This window comes from Pinus tabuliformis, chromosome X (assembly GCF_031772625.1).
Source record: "Pinus tabuliformis cultivar Carrire ecotype Pingquan chromosome X, CPIR1, whole genome shotgun sequence".
Taxonomy (NCBI): domain Eukaryota; kingdom Viridiplantae; phylum Streptophyta; class Pinopsida; order Pinales; family Pinaceae; genus Pinus; species Pinus tabuliformis.
This window is the reverse complement of record NC_142308.1, coordinates 815,664,680-815,689,410: the sequence shown is the minus strand read 5'-3', so window position 1 is coordinate 815,689,410 and position 24,731 is coordinate 815,664,680. Positions and strand designations below refer to the sequence as shown.

General features: G+C 38.0%; 1 protein-coding gene across 1 annotated transcript in view; it reads right to left on the bottom strand.

The window, feature by feature from the left end:
* LOC149142279 (serine/threonine protein phosphatase 2A 59 kDa regulatory subunit B' gamma isoform-like) overlaps nucleotides 1-24,470 on the bottom strand; it is a 94,882-nt gene extending 70,412 nt beyond the window's left edge. The window contains exon 1 of the mRNA XM_089449362.1: nucleotides 22,716-24,470. Coding sequence (XP_089305488.1) covers nucleotides 22,716-23,960 — 1,245 coding nt within the window. The 5' untranslated portion in view covers nucleotides 23,961-24,470. The remainder of the gene's footprint in view (nucleotides 1-22,715) is intronic.
* Between the last annotated feature and the right edge of the window lie 261 nt (nucleotides 24,471-24,731).

Genomic DNA, 24,731 nt, shown 5'->3' with positions numbered 1-24,731 from the left:
TCAATTTATTCATTACAGAATTTGGGTTGGTTTTGGTTCCATTTGATTCTCTTTCCAACACTTGTCGATCTCAACACTTTACCAGTGCCTATTTTAGTTCCTATCTCTTCTTCTCCTCCCCTTTTCTGGACAGGAGCGGTGTTTCTAGAGACTCTGACTAAATCTTCTTGTTCTTACATAGATTCTTATTTTTTTCTCAAAACATCCCATATTGAACAATTCAATAAAATCAACTCAACCTGCCTGCAGTATTTCTGTTTACAGAACAATGCCGCCTTCATCAATGTTATTATGTAAAAGGAACAAATTGATAACAGAATAATAATGTTTATCAAACAAAAGAAGTCACCAAACGCACCTAAACTGCAAACAAGGATATTTAAAAGGTAAAACTTCAGACTGAATATTAACATCAAAAAATTCCTGCATAGCATAGCAATCACCAAAAAAATCCCAAATAGCATAAAATAAAATCGAGATTAACAGCAAAAATTGGCAGTCTTCCAATTTATAAATTAATCTTTGCCCTTCTATGATGAAAAAGACCATAAATCATTTGCAAAGAAGCTGATAGAGAGATACAGAAGCTTTATATTTTTTTTAGTGTAGAAACCTTTAACAAATAACTGGCTGATGTTGGGCATGTCTGAGCATCTCACGACCAAAACAGGATCTCCTATAAACATTTGCATGACTTGGGGCATAAAATACAGGACGCAATTTCCACAACTGAAAGCACATCCTCGGCTAATGCAGCTACTGATATATCCATAGTTTTCTGGGCATAAGGTTGTTAATGACATCGGGCTTAAGTTCCTATATAAGAGGTGTCCCTTCATAGGTTTAGATCTAAAAGCCTGCAACATAGTATGTTCTATAGGCATCAGTAGTCACAAGTTTGGAATTGGATTTATCTCACATTTCATACCATTTGCATTTGTCTCAACTCGAGTATGCTTGTAATTTCCTTTAATGAAGACTTTCGTCTTGCTAATTCAAGGGAGATTCAAAATCATTTCTGGATGTAATGATGCAAAATCATTAACGAGATAGTATACATGTATAAAACCCAAAACAACACAACATCATAAATGAGATATGACATGTAATTCCTTTGAAACCCAAAACAACACAAAGGGGGCAGAATTAAAAGGTGCCTTTGATGCATACAACGAAGAAACAGCTGCAACAAATAATTATTTTGCACCTCCAAAAACCAAGAACCTACAATTTATATCAACCCAAGGCAGACCATAAAAGCTCAATGTTTTAAAGATTTGTCAAGACACAAGTATTCAGGTATATTCCAATCACAATAGGGAACTAAGGTATGTGTAAAACTCCATGCAGACCTGTTGAGACTGTACATTTCAAGTACAAGGCTAAGCCAAAGATTAGATAAGATAATTATATTAATGTCTGACGAATGACCACAAAAGTAGGTCAATGGGACTGAAGAGTACAGCCAGTATGAATACAATCACAATGTGGGAGTGCAAGTGCAACCCCTAGAAAATGCCAAAATAATATAAAGAAAGAAACCTATGTAAGTATAACATCAGGACATATGTATAAAACTGTGACAAAAATACGGTGACACAAAACACTCACTGAGGTTGTCCAAGACTAGAAAGGTGGACAACTCAAGAACCTATCAAGAGAGATTGTATGTGAGAGAGATCGGATGATGGCCGATGATGTCAAAGTCTCCTGCGTCTAATGGCCAAGGGAAAGAGAGGCAAACTAGGCACAAGCTCGCTATTGGACTCCTTTGAAACCAATGTTGCACGAAGCAGGGGCGAAGCGGAAGCGTTTTTTGGAAGCGGGGACGCGGAAGCGTCATTTTCCAAAAATCTAGGAAGCGAAGCATCCGCGGAAGCGTCTGCTATATATATATATATATTATATTTTTTTGCATTTAAACTCAAAACAAACATCCCAAATACCAAATTAGTTGTAGAAGAAATGAAAACATGCATATTTTTGCATAAATCAAGATAGATATAACATCCATTGTACATTAATGATTAATTATTCGAGCATCAACCATTTAGATGCATCAACCATCTAGAATCTAGATTCTTCTCCTCTTGTCTAGCCTTTGCCTCTACCTCGATTGTCTAGGGATATTAGTCAACATTGCCCAATTTTGATCAAACTACCTAATTCAAGACTTAAAATATGGTAGAAAAAGCTTAACATGCTTGATCGATGATTTTGACTTGATTGAAAGGTACTTTTTTGCTAAGGATGTGACGCGTGACAAAGGAGTTCAACAATTAACACCACCAACACTAGGGTACATATAGGGCATGGTGCTCTTGATTAAATGCTAATCGCATACCTTCATACTTGATATAATCTAATGAAATGCCACAATCCCATTGATCCTGCATTCCTGAAAACTGTTAAGTCTGCTGAATTTTGAATAGGATATGAAATTCTATTTTCTCCATATGAAGTCCAATGAGGCTGGAACCACTCTCAAACATCCTGAGTCATTTCATGGTAATGTTAAAAATTTAAGTAAAAGGATGAAAGTGAAAAATAAAGGAGAATGTCACTTTTACTTTAAGAATTTAACATTACCATGAGGGAGCATCTGTTGTATTTATATTTTTTTTTGCCTTCATTCATCACCCTAACCCAAGGTGGACCCACCCCCAACAAGCAAACTCACCTAAAATTTAAACAAACAAAAAAAAAAAATGGAAAAAAAAAAACGATTTTCTAAACGCTTTTCCGGAAGCATACACTTCCTCCTCCAAAGCGCCACGCTTCCGACGCCTGAAGCACCGTACGAATCGCGCTTCGGCACTTCTGTACCACGCTTCCGAATCTCCAGGAAGCGGCAAAAAATTCGGAAGCGCGCTTCCAGCCAAGCTTCCTAGGCGCTTCCGTACGGGACGCGCTTCGGGGCTTGGAACCGTGGGGGGGGGGGCACGCTTCGTGCAACATTGTTTGAAACCATTGGGGAGTCCAACTGTATGATCTTGTGTGGGGAGGGGGTGTACGAGCGAGAATACTCTTAGCATCCAAGGTTGAAAGAAGGAAACTCTGAATGGATCTTTGGCTGCTCCTTTGAGTCTGGGAGGTAGTCTGACAAGCAGGAGGTGCTCTACTCTAAGTCCATTTGGAGTTTATCTCTCTAGTGCTCTGAGAATGTGTGGCCTGATGTACAAACCAGTACCTCTGAAACAATCTCAATAATATCGGTTGGTCTTCCTATTAATGTTGCAACTTGCACATAACACGTGTAAAATACTGGTGAAGAGGGAGAAGAGAGAAATAGCCAATATTATTCCATGCGTATAAATGTCAATACACAAAAATGTCCCATGAGAGAAAAGTAGGTTATGAAACTACTTAAGTAACTATAAATTGACATGTGACTATTTAACTTTAAATCAATTTATTCTTTCACCACTTCACTGACATAACATAACATAGTTCCTATTCATGGCTTAAAGCCCTGCGCTATATAATACATGTTATGACCATATAAAATATACTTGAATACGCTCCTTTAATTGACATATTAAACACAAATGCTTGTCCTAAAACATAACCAACTTATTTGGACCAACATGTTGTAGAAATGTTGGCAACCCATCTCTAAAATAGTGCAACCAATCAGTGACTAAATATGGTTCACAACTCCACAACCTGATGTCTTTTCTATGAACCATGTACATCTCTAAATTGTACACCAGAAAACAAATTTTGATGCACCCACAACATGAGATAAAGCTAAACACGAGACATGCATCCAGAATGGTTGATGCCAAAAATGTCAAGCCACCAACCCCCTGACCATGCACCCACTCACTAGCTGGATTGGAGTCAATGTTGGCTGAAAATTGCAGCCCATCTAACACGACTATAGAATCTGATATTCCCTCCAATAAATGCATTTTTTCTACACCTCAGTAGCATAATATATTAATGTTGAAAAAACAAACCTATGGAGCTTGCCATAACCTGTAACAATTTCAACCACAAGATCCCCACTGTCTAGTACATGCACACAGCACCTCTTATGGCTAATCTATGCCACTCTTTAGTATTTAAATTTAACTTGCGAATCCACCAGTGACATTGTAGTAATGACTAACACCACCATGAATAACTCCAACTTCCAGTGCAACAGGAATCGCCGATTTTGCCGATTAATCGTGATTCATACTCTGCTCGGCTATGAAAAGTTCCGATCCGAAACTCTGCGAGTCAAATCGCGTTGACCGAGTTTGACTCGCGAGTCTGCCGATTTTCCGATTTACGCGAGTTTGCTGATTTCCCGAGTCCCACCATATTTCGGTTTAGGTTTTACCGAGGTTCAGGTTGTCGTTTTATCGGACCACAGTCGATGCGCAGAGCCATTCCACTACGCCGCAGGGCTTTCACCATCGACGCCGCAGAGCTTCCACCGTCCACGACGCCGCAGACTCGCAGACACACCAAAGCTTCAGCCTTCAGGTAACGATTGTCCACGACTCCACGGACCACAACACAGTCTTTCACAACTCTGATAACGCTGATTGCTGACTCGATAATGCGTGACGCTGGACAGTCTTGTTCTCGTCAATCTTCAGCCTTCTCTCATTTCCCTTTCCGTAATAAGCATTGAACTTTGAATGACCTCTAATGGATGGTTGTTGGCTCGGGAAGCATTCGGAGCTACCCTGTTATCTTTAAGCAGCTTCAAGTTCGTTGTTATAGAATACATGTTCGGCCTTGCGGTCTGCAAAATACTCAAACGCCTCACTGTCCCTCCTAGACCTCGGAACCTTTGACATCAGCGTCACAGGGAATTTTGGTAGGCTTTCCTCAGGGATAAACCTTCACTAGGCTTGAAATAAGTTGTAGACCAATACGATAGTCACAGAAAGCTTCTTCCTTGCTTAACAAGGATAGAACCGAGATACTCCAAGTGAAAATGATGTAACTGGACAGAGAATTGATATGCCTAGCTAGGGTGTGACCCTAGAACTGTGTTATTTTGGACTGGAAATGTTGCTAAAGAAAATTGTCTACACAGTCGTACAAGATTACTATAGGCCCTAGGGTACTTCTGCAAGTCCTCTCTTACTTCTTTGTGCCATTCATGAAAATTGCTTTTTGATCTTCATTCTCTATAGAATTGTCCCTGTTTTAACTTTTTAGACACCTTTTGATAACAGTGAGCCCTGTTTTTAGAATTGTCCTTGTTTTTATAACAGTGATCCTCACAGAGTCACGCCTATCTATCTCCTAGACTCCTAGTACATTAGAATACTGCTCCATAACAGTGATCCTCACTCGCCTTTTGCATAGTCTCTATAATATATATGTTTAGTTGTTTACTGACATCTATCTTCATTTAATTTTTTAGATTTCTAGCATATTTTAAATTTTTGGATCATTTTTAAATTTGATTTTTTATTGTCTTTCACAGGAGCCACAAATTAAATAGAAGCCACGACTACAAATCTTAATAGAAGCCACAAATTAAACACAAGTTCAAAGCAACAACAATGCCGAGGGAGAAGGACTTTGCTTGGGCTTATTGTGACAAGATTCCCGGAGACCCCAGGCTCCTTTGTAAATTTTGCAAATCGAAATGTAGTGGAGGCATTTATAGATTCAAGTTCCACCTTGCACAAATAACTGGCCATGATATAGGTCTTTGCAGCAAGGTTGACAATAATGTCAAACACCAAGCAACCTTGGCCCTTGATATGTTAGATCAGCATAATGCCAAGAAAGCAAAGCAAAATACTGAAATAGGAACTCTTGGAGTTGATGGTTTTTCTACCACTAGCCCCATGTCACCTCACTCTGTTGAATCCTCTATGTCGTTCCCAAGTTTCCCACACATGCCTCCAAGGCCAAGTCAACCTCAAGGCCAAACGCGTCCTTCGACTCCTTCCTTCAACACTAGAGGTGGAAACATAAACACCTTTTTTGCTCCCCGCACAAAACCCGGTTCCCAACCTACCTTGGATGCCACTGGTTGGAAAAAAAATATCCATAGTCAGGCAAGGAAGGCCATTGCTAACTTTTGGTACTATTCTGGCATACCTTTCCACTATGCCAGAAGTCCTTATTAGCAAGCTATGATTGATGCAATTGCTATTGCAAGTCCAAGGTTCAAAGCCCCTACATCAGAGAGCCTTAGGACAGATATGTTGTTAGAGAGTGTTGAAGATGTCATGCTTGTGCTAGCTGAGTTTCGTGCATCATGGGTAGAAACAGGGTGCACCATCATGAGTGATGGATGGACAGATCAGAGGAATAGAACTTTAATAAATTTCCTTGTATCTTGTCCCGCAAGGCACAATGTTTTTCAAATCAGTGGATGCTTTAGACAAGGTTAACACTGCCCAACTTATTTATGAAATGATAGAGGAAGTTGTTCAAGAAGTGGGAGAAGAACATGTTGTACAAATTGTCACCGATAATGCAGCTAATTATATGACTGCTGGTAGACTTTTTGAGATTAGGCACCCCACTATTTTTTGGACCTCTTGTGCTGCCCATTGCATAGATTTAATGCTTGAGGACATTGGTAAGCTTCATTGGATACATGAGGTTGTGGAGAAGGCAAAATCCATAACCAAATACCTATACAACCACACTATTGTCCTAAACACTATGAGAAAATACACTGAAGGTAAAGAAATTGTTCGACCTGCAGTGACTAGATTTGCAACAAATTTCATATCTTTGCAATCTGTGGTTGAGCAAAAGATAAATCTGAAGAGGATGTTCTTGGGACCTGAGTGGATGGGATCTAAACATTCCAAGACCCTTGAAGGCATCAAAATTGTTGCACTTGTGTTTAATGATGGTTTCTGGAAATATGTCGAAGAGATTATTGCTGTGATGGAGTCCCTTGTTAGAATTCTCAGGTACTTCAAGTCTTTTAACTTTTTCATTTTTTAAATTTCATTTCAAGCTTCTTTTTATTTACAATGTTTCATATTTCTTTAAATTTGAATGCTTGAACTTTCAGGATGGTTGATGGTGACAAACCCACTATGGGTTACATTTATGAGGCGATGGATCTCGCAAAGGAGGCCATCAAAAGAAGATATGGGGATGATGAGACAAAGTATATGCCTCTTTGGGACATTATAGATGCACGTTGGGATAGGCAATTGCATTCCCCCTTACATGCTGTTGGTTACTTCTTAAACCCACAATATTTTTATGATAAGAGCAAATTTAATGAGGATGGGGAGGTTGGCAAAGGACTTATGACATGCATGGAAAAGTGCTTCCCTGATCCAGAACATCAAAGTCGTGTCTTTTCCCCACTACAAGATTATAGGGGGCCATCTAAATTGTTTGCCTATACCAATGCTATAAGACAAAGGTCTAAGATGTTGCCAGGTACCCAGCTTGAAGGCTTCATCAATTCATTAAATTTGTTTAAACTTTATTTTGTATGTTAAATGTTTTATTAAATTTTCTTTTCTTTTTAAGTTTTTACTATTTAGTACTTCTTACTCACAAACCCTTACCACTTGCTGGGTCTTTGGTGGCAAAACTTTGGTAGAGATACGCCAGATTTGAAGAGATTTGCCATTCGAATCTTAAACCAAGCATGCAGTGCTTCAGGTTGTGAATGCAACTGGAGCATGTTTGAGAAAATACATTCTAAGAAGCGCAACCGATTGACACAAAAACGCTTGAATGACCTTGTATTTGTCCATTACAATCTACGACTTCGCAACAAACAAATACTAGGTGAGACTCGAGAGCTTGAATTTGAAGGTTTCATAATCTAGTTCGTACTTTAAAGTTCAAACTTCAAACTTCAAAGTGAAACTTTAATTCACATTTCAATGTCTCATGATAATGACAGGTATGGATCATTCACCAATCGACCTTGAAGAGATAGATTTGCAAACTACAAATGCAGCAGACTGGGTTCAATTAGAGGAGCCTCCTCTTTTAAGTCTTCATGACTTGGAGAACTTTGAGAGTCAAGCAAGCGAAGGAGTGGAAGGAATCGCTTCTAGTTCTCACTCTTAAGAGTCTTAGACTCTTAGTTGCTGATTTTTTTCTGATTAGTATGCAGTTTTTTGTAAACTTTTAGAAGCATATGCTTCTAAGTTCTGGTTCTATGTACTATGTAGTCACTGGTTAGAACTTAGGACTCAGGAGTCAAGACTCAAGACTCAGTGCTTTGGATCATGTTTGGACTCATAACATATATGAGATACTTATTCATTCATGATATTTTGGACATCTATTGATATTATGCATTGTTTGGACATGCCTTTACCGAATATTAATGAAAAATGTTTTTTTTTTTTTTTTAATTCAATATATGTGTATATTTTTATTTAATGAATTCAGCGATTTTTTGCTGATTTTCTCCCGATCCGATTAAAACTCTTCGCTCTTTTGCCTCGCCGATTTATTGACGATTCCGAGTCTGGTAACATTGCCAACTTCACTTAAAGAGCCATGAGTGTTCTTTTCCACTCAGATTCCTTACCTTCTTCATCAAACCAATATTCAACAATTTTGAACCAGCAAACAAATCAGCCGAAAATAAAAGAAAACACTTGAAAACTCTGGAGAACTTCCCTTTTTGGCCTTCCACTAGTTCCTCCAACCCCTAGTTGTAACAATTCTTCTCTTTCACATTTTCAGCCCTGCAATTCTCCTATATATCCCCCAAATCATTCTTGGAGCATCTTCAGCATCCTATGCCTCTTTTACAACATGCACATCATCAAAGGTGATTGCCCAACACCTTGCACCCATTCTACTTGCAGACTAGTTGATCTTCCATTTCTTCCAAAGCTTAAGCCATTGAAGATTTTTATGTAACTCACACTTGGTTTCCTCTTGAACCATACCTCCTCAGGCATGACTCCTATCAGTGATCACTCCTATGGTTGGACTCCTATTCAGCAAATTGACCATTGTATGCAATGCTTCCACCCAGTATGTATCTGGAACTAATTTTCTCTACAACATATTCTTTACCATTTCTATGACTCTTTTGCTTCTTTTTTTTGCCACCAATTGTACACCTCTAGATTTCCCCTCCTAAAAAGTCAGCAAACTCCTCTCCACTATTTGACTGAAGAACATTTGACTTTCCATTGGCATCTTCTTCAATTATCATGTTATAGTTCTTAAATGCACTTAATGCACATAAAATTCTAAAGAAAGAAAATCTATGTTTTTGAATAATTGTCAACAAGACGCAAAAGCTCCTTGCCATCTAACAATGATGGTGTGACCATCGGACCATAAACCTCCACATGCACAAGTTTCAACCCTCTGCTTGTGCACAAGTTTCTACAGATGTGACATATGTGGACCAAACACTCCTAAGCACAAGTGGAATCAAACTGAGAGATTTCAAAAACACTTAATAAAAAGCTTGATATGATAAAAACAACTAGCCTTACAAGAATTTGTTGCCTGAGACAGGCGTATATTTGTTATATTTAGCAGTGAAGAAGACAATCTTACACAAGCAGAGAATGACAGTAACAGAAAATATCAAACTTCCATGTAAGGCTCATCAAGAAGATTAAAGAAGAGAAAGAACAAATGGGACCTAACATGCCAAAGGCCGTTTCAAGACTGGGACATTATAGAACACCACTACCATACAGAGAAGAGATTTTAGATTCCAAACACAAGACTATTGAAGAGGCATGTCCCAAGAAAACAGCAGTGTAACATAGACAACTTCAACCCAAAAGAGCAGAATTTAAGATTACTTACATGCACATATTTCATAGAGAGAAAAGCAAGTGGTGGTCCACCTAAGAACCAACTCACAAGTGTTGAAACTTGAGACTTGAAAAAGGCAGATGGGAAGAGATAAAATGCCAGGTCTGCAAAAAGGTCGAGGTGGAAACAGAATGAAATTTCTTCGCTACATTGGGAAGCATACAGTCACAACAAAAAAGGAATTTTAGATAAACAGTAGATGGGAAACAACACTTTGTGAAGTCCAAGTCGAACACATGGCAAAAAAGAATCTTGAAGATGATAAAACTCCAAGACAAGCAAATGAGAGCCAACTCTACATACTCCAACAACGGTTTGGACATGGAATGCCACACAGTGTGAGATTGTACACCACTATAGATGTTTTGGTCTCTGCCTTAATGTATTAATGTTTTTAACTTATTCTGTTCTTTTGTTACATGCATAGATCTAAGACAGCTCAATCTATGTAAGAGTTTTGTCCCACAGACTCACTAGTCCTTTGGACAATTCTCCAAATTAAACCTATGTTACCAACCTCCTTGTCTTGCTCCCCTACTAGACATGCTACACACATCCCTCCCTTCTTATGAATAGAAGGTAGGCTAATTGCCATCTCTAACCTACTGAAAATAGAAAGATATTGAAAGCTCAAATTCCCATACTTCTGATGCCAAGTGAATTGACATCAATGTCTCCATTATCTACAAAGTCCTAGGAATCTTCCAATGCCCAATCCTACAAATATTCCACTACCACATCCTAAACCCTGTATAGCCCATTCTTCTACACTCCTAAAGCAATAATCTTCTCGCTCCTATCCTTCACTAGGCCCTTCTTGTAGTGAAGAACACTTACACATGCAGACCTTGCACTGCAATTTGACTCACAGAAAGAAAATTTATAATCAAATCAGGAACGTAAAGAGCATTCTTAAATATGAACTTCTTACCATTTATAAGCAATAGTTATATATCCCCATGCCCTTCAATCTCATGGATCTTGCTCAATTCCATCACGTAAAATAAACATTTTTGTCAAGGACTGTGCTTCCACAAATGAAAAATACTAGTCTCTAGATGACCAAGTCAAAGTACCACACAATCGCCTCAAGCCAAGAAATATCTACATGCCTTCACTAACCAACAAGCCTTCTACATTGCAGGCATGCTATCCTGTAATCAAATAAACTCCAAACAGAAAGGAAACAACTTTAAAAACTGAACCACAAAACAAGAATTTACCACCTATGCACATTCTCTCCTGCTTAAAAAATAACTTCAGATGAACAATAACCAACTCTATCGTTGTCCCCTGAAGCATATTCTCACCTCCAGCACAGACTTTTGTCACTTGAAATTCTTTCCCTTCGAACAATCATCTCCTAGCTCTATAGCTCTATGGTTGCCCTGGCAGTTCCTCCCTACCAGCCAATAATACCAACAAAATCTATTCCTTTGTTGTAAGTCTCTTCTCCTACCCTTGGGTAGCTTGCAACATATTGATTGTCCCCGAGCACAAATCCCTGTGGCTCCTAGATATGTCCCCTGTGTTTTAGACCCACATCTTCAACACACTTCCAGATCTTAAATTTTTAATTTAAATCCCAACAATAGATAAATTCCAGTTGCTAAACTTGCCTCTTCTTTTCTCCACTCATCCAGTCTCTTCCCACTGTGACATAATCCTGTCCAGCCTTTACCTACTTTGACATACTGCTGTTAATACACCTTTCACTGCATCCAGCACTTAGAAATCATGTTTCCTTCAATAATTAACTGATTTTCCAGAGTAAGTCCACAATACTGCAATTACACTATCAAAACATTCAAATTGCTTTTAATCCCTTCAAAAAAAATTCACCATGTTACTTGATGTACTGTTGCAGTTTCAGACTTTTCCCAATATCAAACACATTCATATTTTTCTCGCCACCTTCATGCTGCCAGTTTATGATGCTAAACACCCACCTTCCCGCTGCTAATTAGAACTGTCCAACCTGCCAATATATATATGCTTGTCAAAGTTTTCCAACAAGCCAGACTGTCTAACATTCATTGCTAACATTGCCCATAAATTTCTACACCTGTAAAGTTTCCCATCTGCTAGACCAAACTGCTTTTCAGACAATTTTTGCCACCGTTGAACATCCTCATTTCTGCCAGCCCATCTAACCTTCCCTGCTATTTTCCATCCCTGTCCCTACATGTCATCATTTTCCTACCTTACTGTTGGGGCAAACAGAGTCACCAATCTGCCTTCTCCCATTCAAACAATGTTAGTTTGTTCAAATGATCCCACTCTACCTAACTCCAGCCTCCAGGAGATAAATTTTGTTGTCAGATGAATACTTGTGTTCTGTCATCGGATTATCCTTGCATTGCTGCAGAGCCACCAGGCTATCTTCATGACTGCCCCATGGATCATACCTATCACATCATTGCTATTGAGGAGATGCCAAATTACTATTGCGACTACCCACGTGGGTCAAATTTATCCGACCACTACAGGGAAAGGGAACTGTTAAGGGAATATAAAGACCCTGTCATGCTTGTTGATGTGTGCATGCTTGTTAGGTATCAAGTTCATTCTTGTCTGAGATTGTCATTGTTTAACAAGTCATTGTTGTTGTATGTTTCTTGTTGCTTCAAAATATTCCCTCCCTATCGACCGTCTTTCTTTTTATTAATTTTCACATGGAGTGCCTCTGCTTTATCCGCCTTCATTGTCCTCTGCCCTATATACCACTTCCATGTGGGCCAAACTCTTTGGGCACATCCCTATGTTAATGTGCCCACAATACTGTCTTCCTCACCATGCCTCCTCAAATAACCTAAGTAACTGGGCTTTGACCTCTCATATGCCAAGGATCTTTCTTCACTTTAATACCATATTAAAGTTGCAGAGAATACTCGCAAGAGAGAGAAATTTGATATTATTCCATGTGTGTAAAAGTCAATACATACAATGAGAGAAACGTAGGTTAGGAAACTACTTATGTAACTATAAAGGGATGAGACTAATTGAGTCAATTTATTATGTTACCACTCCTTTAACATAACATCACATAGTCCCTATTCATGACTTCTTAAGCTCTATAATACATGATATATCATATTACCATTATAGAATATTTAATATACTATCTAGGAGCCGACACAAGTGATAAAAAATGTGATTCTTATAACAGAACCATTTAGTTAGCAGGAGGCCCTTTATATCAGCGAGGACTACATAACATGTGAGTCCCAGTGTTGCGAACATCTCGATTTTATCTCGAAATCACGATTTTTTGGCCTAGCCGATGTTTGCCGATTTTTAAAGATATTTTATGGTATCTTTAATTTTGGCGATGTTTGCCGATTATTTACCGATATTTTCCAGATTTTTACAATTTTTTGGTTTTCCGAACCCTTGCCGATTTTATCCCGATGCCAATGTTCGCAACATGACAGAGATATCCCATATACAATGAAGTTTATAGTGTTATCCATCCAGCTAGTAAAAACAAGCACTGAAGGAGCACATACGCATGCTTGGTAGTCATCATTATTATGGATGCAGTGGATTAACAATGCAATGCATTATAATAAGAACAAAACAAGCTACGAGACCTTATTAATATTTCAATACCTACAGAAGAGTCAGTGAAAAGAGATGAATTGAATTGGATGTATAACCAGTTGAACAGTACAGCTAGCAAACGACTATAACATTATCTGCAACAATTGTGAATCCAAATGTCTTGATACCTGAAAATTATGAGATCAAAAGGAGAAGTTCCAACTCCCTACACAACGTTGCTGTTAGCACATTCAGTCATTAAACAGTATAGAAGAGTTAAATGGTCATAAAGAGGGATTGGAAATAGACTATAAACATTATCCAAATATCAACCTGTAACTGTTACAAGCAAAGAGATGGGAAAAAATTTCAATAAAATTATCTGCACGTAACTCACAAAAATCTTCATGGTAGGATGCCCTAATTCAAAGAAAAACTGTTTTGAGTCTTAAAAGCATTCAAATTTATATAATTAGAATGTTTGTAATATGACAACCCCAATCTTCACAATGCATTTCAGAAACCTTCCCTATCTGCACAAATTCTAGGTTACACAAGTCAGGTGATCTTTTTCCTTTACTTTTGAGTGCCCAGTGACCGACCTTTTTGGTCATTCATGCACATTAAAAGTCATCTTGTCTTATCTGTGTGGCTTAAATCTCAAAAATATAGACCAGTTGCAGTTGCCTATACACATAATCTGGCTGCATGCAGGTTGCCTCACTGTATAGAATGTTACTGCAAGCAACCTTGCAGGAGATGTTCCACTAAAATAATAACTACCATTGAGAACCAGCGTAGATCCATCTTAAATCTGGATTCATTAATCACCAGAACAAAAAGAAATTGAGATGCAAATCTCTTGTGCTTAAAAGATCCCAAGTTAAGATAGATCATGCTGGTGTGTGTGTGTGTCTGTTATCTTTTCTAAAAATTTATGTTCTGATCCCAGTCATTGCTGAGAAACACAATGCTTTCTAATCCCCCCACACTAATATCTTATTTGAGGTTGCTCAATAGCTTTGTCTAGCTACACCATACATGCTGAGCACGATACAAATGATCTGAGTCTTTGCTGCAACATGATGTTTTTTAATCCCCCCTTGCTTATATGTGAGCCACAGAAATGTTTTAACATTGTGAAAAATTGTTTTATTTTTAACATCTTTGTATTTGTGTGTGTTTGTGTGTCTAAGCTTAAGCTTTTTCATTTAAGGCCGACATTGAAATACTTTTTTCATTAAATTATTTTTTAAACATCACACATCAGCTCAGCGTTGAACATAAACATTACACATCTCACTCATAATAGACTGTAGAAAGCACCTGTCAACGGATTCAAAAGATCCCAGTCATTGCTGAGAAACACAAAGATTACTAATCCCCCTACACTAATATCTTATTTGAAGTTGCTCAATAGCTTTGTCTAGCTACACCATACATGCTGAGCACGATACAAATGATCTGAGTCTTTGCTGCAACATGATGCTTTTTAATCCCCCCTTGCCTATATGTGAGCCACAGAAATGTTTTAACATTGTGAAAATTTGTTTTATTTTTAACATCTTTATATTTGTGTGTGTTTGTGTGTCTAAGCTTAAGCTTTTTCATTTAAGGCCGACATTGAAATACTTTTTGTCATTAAAATTATTTTTTAAACATCACACGTCAGCTCAGCGTTGAACATAAACATTACACATCTCACTCATAGTAGACTGTAGAAAGCACCTGTCAACAGAATCAAAAGATAACATTTCTGAGAGAAGGGTAGGTGCACACAAGTTGAAACATGTTCCTTAGAGCATTAGATTTGAAAGGATTCCACAAACATAATTTAGTAAATTAACTGTCTTAAGAGCTACTGCTTGCCATGTTTTATGACAGTTATAATGGGGCCATACTCGCCAAAAAATGCAACTTAAGTCCACTGGAAATTGTAAACAGATAAGGCATCTACTTTGTACAATACTAAAGAGAAAGATGACATAAGATAATTAAGTCTGCGCATTTCAAATACAAGGATCTGTGTACAGACAACCTGATTTGGAAATCAAAAAAAAAGCGTACCCAATGTGGTCATCCAACCAGCAAAGAAGACAAAGGACACAAAATTGACAAATAGTTGGAAGCTCAACATAACAATTAACAGCACCACTTTGCATAACAGTGGTCCTAAGAGCATGTGACCTATCACCCTGACATATGAGATACTTAGGTACAATAAAACTAGATGTAAAAGGAGCAAAAGTATGACTAACTAACAATCACAAACACAACAAAGAATATTGATCATGCTAGTAGTATAAGTAAGGAGTGCATCTAAAATGAAGAAGATACAAAAAACGAATCTCAATGAGGGTGCCCCAAAAAAGTAGGAATTAACAGAAAATAGGATGCATTAATTTAAAAGCACAACCAGCTATGGGCATGACAATAGCCCTCTAAGACGACATGCCCAGGAAGAGGCAGAAGCACAATCACCATTGTAACCAAAAACTGAGAATTTGCAATAACCAGAAGTTAAGATGCACTACCAAAGCCAAAAGAACAATGCTACTAACAACTGAAAGGCTAAACATTGAAATTATATGGTTTTAAAATAATGTGCTCTCAAAGGATTGAAGCTAATGGAACTTCAAAGATAATTGGTACCCCAACCTAGCTTTCTAATCCTCCGAGACTATTATCTCTGTAGGCCAGCCCTAGGGGTATCCTTTGATGGTTTTAAGAGGCCTCCAAGTTACTTCAATCTGTGACCATTTCACCTGATCACTCCAACTCTTAGGGATCCTCTAGACACTCCAAGTCACCTCGAGCCATCTAAACAGGACCTAAACAGGGTGATTGGAGAGAAATCTACAAACAGTACATTCAGGTCACTTGGATAACAACTCCAGAAGGCCTTTGCCATAAGATGGCAGCTTTCTATCCCAACTTCCAAGTGCTTTCTGCATTTAAGAGATGGCCTTATTGTCAGACTTGCGTGCTTTCTGCATTTAAGAGATGGCCTTATTGTCAGCCTTGCATATACAGCCTAAGTCAAATGGTTTGGTTTCAAGTTCAGGGTTGGTAATGATTAAATTCGATTCAGGTTCAAATTTTCCAATGACTTTCAGATGAGATTCGGCTTTTAGGTTCTGCCATATACATTTTTCATCTCTCTCTCTCTCTCTCTCTCTCTCTCTCTCTCTCTCTCTCTCTATATATATATATATATATATCTAAGGTTCCGCCATATACATTTTTCATCTCTCTCTCTCTCTCTCTCTCTCTCTCTCTCTCTCTCTCTCTCTCTCTCTATACATATATATATATATATATATATATATATATATATATATATTTCATTGTAAGTTTATAATAATTTTATGTTTATATTTTATATTCCATTTACGTTATATATTTGATGCGACAAACTATTAATTTTATTTTATAGAATTTTATAATTTATTGCTGTAAACTTATTATTATTAACTGAGAGTAATATAAAATATATACAATAATAAATTATGTATAATATAAAAATTAAAAATTAAAAAAAAAAAAAAATCATAAATAACCACCTGTGATTGTGGAGCAGGCACTTGTTAGTCGTGACAGTGTGTCCATCACCATTAGTGAATCACAACAATCGCCACAGGACCGCAGAAAGGAAGGCACAGTTGCCCAGTGCAGTGAATTGACAGCACCACAATACAGAGATGAGGACCGATGGTTAAAACTGGTTTCATCAGTAGTATGGAGAAGACACGCAGAACTCACAAAGGCCATATACATTTTTCATCTCTCTCTCTCTCTCTCTCTCTCTCTCTCTCTCTATATATATATATATATATATATATTTCATTGTAAGTTTATAATAATTTTATGTTTATATTTTATATTCCATGTACGTTGTATATTTGATGCGACAAATTATTAATTTTATTTTATATAATTTTATAATTTATTACTGTAAACTTACTATTATTAACTGAGAGTAATATAAAATATATATAATTATAATATAAAATATATACAATAATAAATTATGTATAATATAAAAATTTAAAATTTAAAAAAAAATCATAAATAACCACCTGTGATTGTGGACAGTAATCTGTGAGCAGGCACTTGTTAGTCATGATGGTGTGACCGTCGCCATTAGTGAATCACAACAATCGCCACAGGACCGCAGGTAGGAAGGCACAGTTGCCCAGTGCAGCTAATTGACAACACCACAATACAGAGATGAGGACCGATGGTTAAAACTGGTTTCATCAGTAGTATAGAAAAGAGACACAGAACTCACAAAGGCACATAGAAAACTCTGGTTAAAACCCACAACAACACATGGAAGCAGCTGGCAGCGGAAAACCTCATTGAACCAGAACAAACTTGAAATTTTCTTTGGGGTTCACTGAATTTCGAACTTCAACCTAGAAGTTCGACAAACCCTGTGAATTAGTATACAGCAAATGCTGGATGCATGCCCTCAAGATCCCCCTGGTCAGTTTCAGTTTAATTGTCATCAACTTTGAGACCCATCACTACCTCCCTCACCTTCATATGATTTGTCAACTTTGCCACCTACAAGAGATAGAGTCAAAGGAACACCTCATCAGTTGTCCCATCTATTATGATATCAGAGGATGCTTACTATCTTTACCAGGATTCAAGTAGCTCCGTCTCCACATTTTTCTGTTATCCAGATCAAAGATGTTTAGCTTTTTCTCTGAGAGGGGTTTTCAGGCATATATCATAGTCGCTGCATGTGCATTCCAGAGCCATTCAAGAGGATCACCACCTTCCATGTTGTCTTGTAAGCTCAAGGCAACAGGGAACGAGTTGAGATCTAGGCTTCATCAAATATCAGATCAGTGAAGCCTGACTTCCTCCTTCCCCACATCCCCCTCAACAGGTCAGTTGTTTCAATGTTTTCCAGGAGATATTTGAGGAACTCTCGTCCCAAACACCAGGCTAAACTTCACCAATTCAACAGTCATATCAGCTCTAGGAGGGACTAGACCAGACTCCCTATACTTAAGAGGACTACTCTCTAGGCTCCCTCAAGCAGTGAGTGATCCAATCGGAGTTTCTCCCCCCTGACCTTGATTGGTAGGCATCATGGACCTTCTTGATCTAAAGCTTCCTCTAGGATTCCTCCTAGGATTGCGCAGTCGGGCCCCCTCAGCATTTGGTATTCTTTGAACAACAATCTCAGACATTGCATCAATCCCTTCACAACGATTGATTATTCAATTGAGGTTCTTCTCTTCCCCCTCCTTCTGCCTCAATTTCCAGTTCTAACACACTTTGACATATTTTTGATGTCACTGCCCTTCGCAAATCATTTTGTGTCTCTTTCTTTTAGCCATGTACTTGGTTCTCTGTTTAATGGCATAGCCATAGGAGCTGCTTTGGCACTCCTATTTGTATTCACTAACATGATTTTCTAGTCATGTTCACCTACATTTGTGGTCATTCATTGGATATTAATAAAATTATATTATCTATTACTCTGGATGATAGAAAAATACAAAGAAACATTGGCGGAAGAAAAATCTTGTTTCTTTCTCTATTCTTTTTTAATGTTGGGACATTAAAAAAATGAATAAAATTTGTAAAACAATGATGAACAGATGTGCAGATCCGTTTCCTCCATCTGTTTTTATTTTTCAATCTTAGGCATTTAAAGAATGAATTAAAAGTTTACAAACAATAAAAGCTGTTTGATAAACAATTGTATGTATTTGTATAGGTACCTGCCAATCCAATGGATATGTAGCTTCTTTTTCACCATTCCGGGCACAAAAAATCCTTTTTCGGTTGATAAAAAAGGCCAAAAAAGGGATCTACATTAATAATGATGATAATGTATTGTTAATATCACTAATATCATACATGATTAATGTATCATGATACATCGTTAAATCATATTAATGATAAATTACTAATGTTACCATTAATATTATTAATGTACTGTTAGTAATGTATATTAGTAAGAATGTACTATATTATTGAATTTTTTCCCTACATACTGCATTTGCCAGTGAAACTCACCAGTCACTTCCCCTCATTCCAAGGGAAGTTTTGAGGCAATTTTCAGCATTAATGTTGGATATTAAGGACATGCAGAGGAGGAACATCTGTTCAATTTTATGAAAAGGCTACAGGGCCGAGTGAGTTGAGAAGGCAAAAAGTGCAAATCTCCACAAAGAGGCAAAGAGGTAAGACCGAAACACAATGTGGAAACCAGTTTTGACAGATACTAGACTCATAATGAGGATAGGAAGATTGCAGAAAAGCAAATAGTTTGATCAACTTCTTGAACAAGAGACAAAAAGAGTACAGGAAAGCTATCAGCAAAACGCAAAGGAACCCTGACAAGAAATAGAGGCAGATCATAGACCTCCAATACGTAATCCAGAATTATATCTTTTAAGCAATGCCGTGATACCAGATCTTTAACCAAGATCATTTTTTTTACAACCACAAGAACCCAATACAACAAAGCAAATAATGTAACAACAAATAGCATCACGTACGTGTCTTGTTAAAGTAATGACAACATAGCGCCTCATGGTTATGAGTAAGTTACAAAAATATTGGAGAGACTTGACATCTGAAGAACATAATAGAACTCAAAGAAACATTGTTTACATTAACATCAAAACTATACACCGTGGTCACTGGTAACCTCTATAAACTATGAAGAACTTTGCCTCCTCCAGCACAAACATAACATATCTCAAAAATAAGGCAATAATTTAGAAAACAAAGTTTGATTACTTGCTGAATATACGCTCATTGCACTTGTATGGTTAGAAATTAGAATTAAAAAAATTGTGAGCATCCCCCTCTTTGGTCAGGTAAACAAAAGATTACAAGTTGGCATGCACTTTTAAGAAAATCAAATCAATTACTAAGGTGGAGCATCAAACGCAACCTCTCTACCAAAACCAACAAAGAAATTATGTTTATTGGAGATGTACATTGTTCTCCTTTGAATGTAAAGTGGGATGATGAATTGTTTTTTCCCAATAGGAGATCTCCAAACAAGGGCAGATGAAAATAAGAATCTTATTTTTTCTGAGAAGATCCATTGACAAACAATAAGCCATTGTTTTGGATATGAAAGGACTGAAAAAATCCATTGACAAACAATAAACCATTATTTTGAATATGAAGAACATTCAACTATTCCCACTGTTGACTTGGCAGATTGACATTCAAAGTGAGTTGCTGAGTTTTAGTGATTCAGAATCACTTTTCCAAGACAGCATGCCACAGCATAGGTGCCTAGGACCCTAAATTACAAACTTGCCAGTCATTTGCATTGACATGAACTAGGACTTTTTGCAGCTAAGAGGAACAGGAGGGCCAACGTTTTGCCTTAGTCGAGTTAAACCAGCTAGAAATCTTACAAATGGGCACAGCACCTTTGCTTTTATATCTCAACTTGAAGATATTTTCTTTTTATTTCTAAATTGTTAGGACATTAGATAATTTGGCACAACATAAAGAATCTATTACACCTCCCTTGTAATCGATAAATCAGAAATAGCCTATAAGGCCTTGCCCTGCTTTGTATTATGGGGAAATTTGGCTTTCAAGGAACAGCAAGATCTTTCACTGGATTGATATGACTACTGCACAAGTAGGACATAAAACCAGAATTTCTTTTGAAGGAAGTTGAAGGCCACTGCTAGAAAAGACACAGAGATCCAAACATTGATTATGAGAAGCCCGGAGAATTCTTTGATGGGGCCTGTCAAGGAACCCCAGGTACGTGTGGGTCAGGGGCTACTATCCTTTTAAAATATGCTGCTGGAGAATGTACAAACAATAGAGCTGAGATCTTTGCATTATGCGTTCATCTGAAAATGGCACCAGAAAGGAGCAGAATATATTGATGCTGGAGCTGAAAGGACTTTAGTCCTTTGTTTGGATGCTCATCTGTTTATGTTAATTCCTAAAGAACCTTAGTGCTGAATTAGGCTTTTCTGAAAATTTGCAAAGGGTGCCTAAAAGAAAGCCTAGGATGACCATAATAAGTAGATATAGGACAGAAAAAGTGGACTGGTCCAAGGCTGTTCGGAGGCATCTTATTTTTGTACCTTTTAAAAGGGCAGTCTAACGTATATTCTGATTTCAAACTTGAAATATCAAATATAAAGATTTTTCCCATGGACAAAAAATTACACTCCATTGCACAAGAGTTGCCAACATCTGCTACCAATTGCTAAAAGCAATCAGAGGTGTGCTGCGTTGTATATGCAGGATCCAGCTAATGAAATAGAGCAGCTAAAAAATAGAATTAAATAAGTCTTAAAAAAAACTCTTAAGAGCCTGGGGAGAAAAGATGATTGCAAAACAAGAAACTAGCACAAATGGCATGTGGCAAATGGCACCAAAATGAAAGTTAAATGATATTTGTTTGTGTGGATGTGAGGATGATGAGGCTTGTGCAAAGCACATCTGATCTGAAAGTAAACCAAACAGTTCCATCAACATAATCGTTGATTGAGAGAATTAATATCAACTTTGTAAGTTATCCAAATGATAGGGACTGAATTACAAAGAAGAACAACCCCATATCGATTGAGCACCAGCTACACCTTTGGCAATATCTCTAATGTTTCCCAGCAAATTTAGCCCCCGCTTACGAAATGAAATCTGTATTCAAAGAATGCATAAATGTGAAACTGCAAATTGTATGCATGCGCTTCATCAAACAGGGAAAACAGAGGGCATGACATTTTAGTTTCTGCAGCAGTTGGTCAGTAGTGAAAGGGTACCGTAACAGAAATTGGAAACAATTTACACTGATTATTTATACCAGAAAAATCTTAAACCCAGGAAACTAAATTATTTCCCTCGGAAGATTTCCACTAGAAAATCCTCCAGAAAATCCTCCGGCCCACTTAGTCCTCCAGAATGCCACCATTAATTAGCTCAATAATGGCTTTTCAGAGGTTAAAAATAAGCACTCATTGCTTTTGACCAAAGAAAGTTCATAGAGAATAAAAATGATACAAGGATGTTAAATTTAGCACAGTTCCGAAATGAAGGTGCCTATTGGGGCACTAGAAAGGATGACCTTCAGGCTCCAACCCTTTTCAAAAATTATGATGCCTAAAGGCTTCCAAAATCACAAGGATTACTACTGATGCAATAAGCTGCAATAAAGGATAGAAACCTTCATTACAGAAAAACCTTCAGTTTGACATTTTTTTAGATGCGGTCTAAAATCGAGCAAAATGTGTAGTCTGGTGCAAATCTATATCTCTGTAAATCAATATATCGTTATAAAGATTCTAAAAAATAACTTAAAATTCATTAATTTTTTGGCAACCAGAGTCAAAACCAGTTGCCCAGCCGATTGCCCAACTAACCTACATATTCAGCAGATCGTCTGGCTATAAAATGTGAAAACATATTACCTGGAAGTGGGAACTGTTGAGGCAACGTCCAATTTGCCGAAACAAGGGAACCATGCACCTCTGAAATTCAGCTGCCTGGGTAGCTTCCAGAACTTCCTCCAACTCTCCCAAGAACATCACCTCCTTCTGACTGTTCGTGACTGGCCAGTACTTGAGTAATCCCCTGATAACTGTATCTGCCAATTTGAAGTCTTTCTCAACAAACTGAGTGATACAGTAGGATAACTGCTGTTGATACATAGAAACGCACTTGGGTTTGTGAAGAGGGATCAGAGCCCTCACAAGAAATAGCTTATGCTCTTCTTTTAACGGCAATGCAAACCCATTAATAATACTGCCCAGAATCTCCAGCAATTCCGCTATTCCATTATGCCTTTCGGTCTCGAATATAAACCGGTAAAAGATGTTATTAATGGCTTTCCTGATGAAGGGTCTGTGAACCATGAACTTCCCATATATTCGGTGCAAGATGGTTTTCAGGTATTCCCTTTCGCGGGGATCCTCTGAGTCGAAGAGTTCCAACAATTTCAACACGAATGAGTGATCAACGTATCGTTTTGCGATCTTGGCATCGGTCTCGGCGGAAGCCACAAATCTCAAGAGAAATTCATACACAATCTGCAAGTGTGACCATGCAGGTTCCATTGTGGGTTCTTCCTCTTCCGGATCAAATCCTTCCATGCCGCCTGTGTTTTCATGGGATGAAGGGGGTGGGGTTCTGAACAAATTGACAGTGACCATCTTAGTGATTTCCTCCATGACAGGCTCAGTGAACTTGGCACTGCCAGAGGTTATGTAATCAACAAGTTCCAGGAGGGTCTGACGTTTGATGTCCTTCTCTCTGGTATTCTTACTAGGGTCACTGAAATCAAATACAACACAGCACAGACTCAACTTACTAATAAAGAGGTTCTGTCTTTCTGAAGTGGGTACCTCTCTGAAGGATGCCAAGGGTTCATAGGTACCATTCGCTGGGAAAACCGCCGAAGACATCTTTTTGCCTGCATTGGGCCACGATGTTGCTGCACCACCACCACCACTGTTGTTGTTGCTGCTGCTATGCCCTCCTTCTCTGCTACCATTGCTGTTGCTGTAAGCTACCGAAGACCCACTTCTTCCTGCCGATGTGGCGTTGCTTGCTGCACCCACATCACTACTGACGTGGTTACTGCTAAGGGTATTGCTGTTGCTGTTGTCTGATTTGGAAGGCTTTCTAGGAAGCCTGCCCAGTATTTGTTTGATCATTCCTGTTCCTCCTTATATTAACCACTTTCACAGGATGAACACAGATTGGGATGGATATCTCTATATATATTCAAAGTGTGAGATCCAGAAAGCCCAGACTTCTAGCAAATGGTAGCAATCTACTCCGGCCCATACTCAAATTTTATAGCTTCCACAAATCGAACAGTTCAAAATCCCCTACAACCACCTCTACCACTCCTATTCTGCAGCAGCCCCCTGTCCTCTTTCTAATCACTGACGTCATAAAGGAAGAAGGGGTTCTGCCTCTTTCATAAGGTCAATGGTTAAGACCTGGTTCATCAAAAACTCCGTACATCGTTCAATCCCAATGCCAGTGCCACTGCAATTCCAAGCAAGATTACCAACGCCAACGCCTTCCATTCATTCATTAAGATGTGCAGGGATAATGGCAGGGCCATATAGCACCTGATACAAAACAGTATTTACACACTACAACTGCAACTACAGGATGTTCTAACCCTTTTTGGGTACTTTCTGTGGACATTTGGTTAAATGATTATCTTAAGTTGATTTTTAATTAAAACAAATGAAGTGTTCTATGGCCCCACGTGATTATCATAGTTCATGAACATTTCCAAATCTTCAAGTTTACTCTAGTGTTCTACTCCTTTGTCAGCTTCATCATGCAAGAAGAACCCACAATCACATCTTAATTTGAGTTTGGTATATAAATCATTAAATGCTTACAAACAAAGTTGATAGGAGTTCCAAGCGGTGATAAGAAGAGAATACATAAATCAAATATTAACA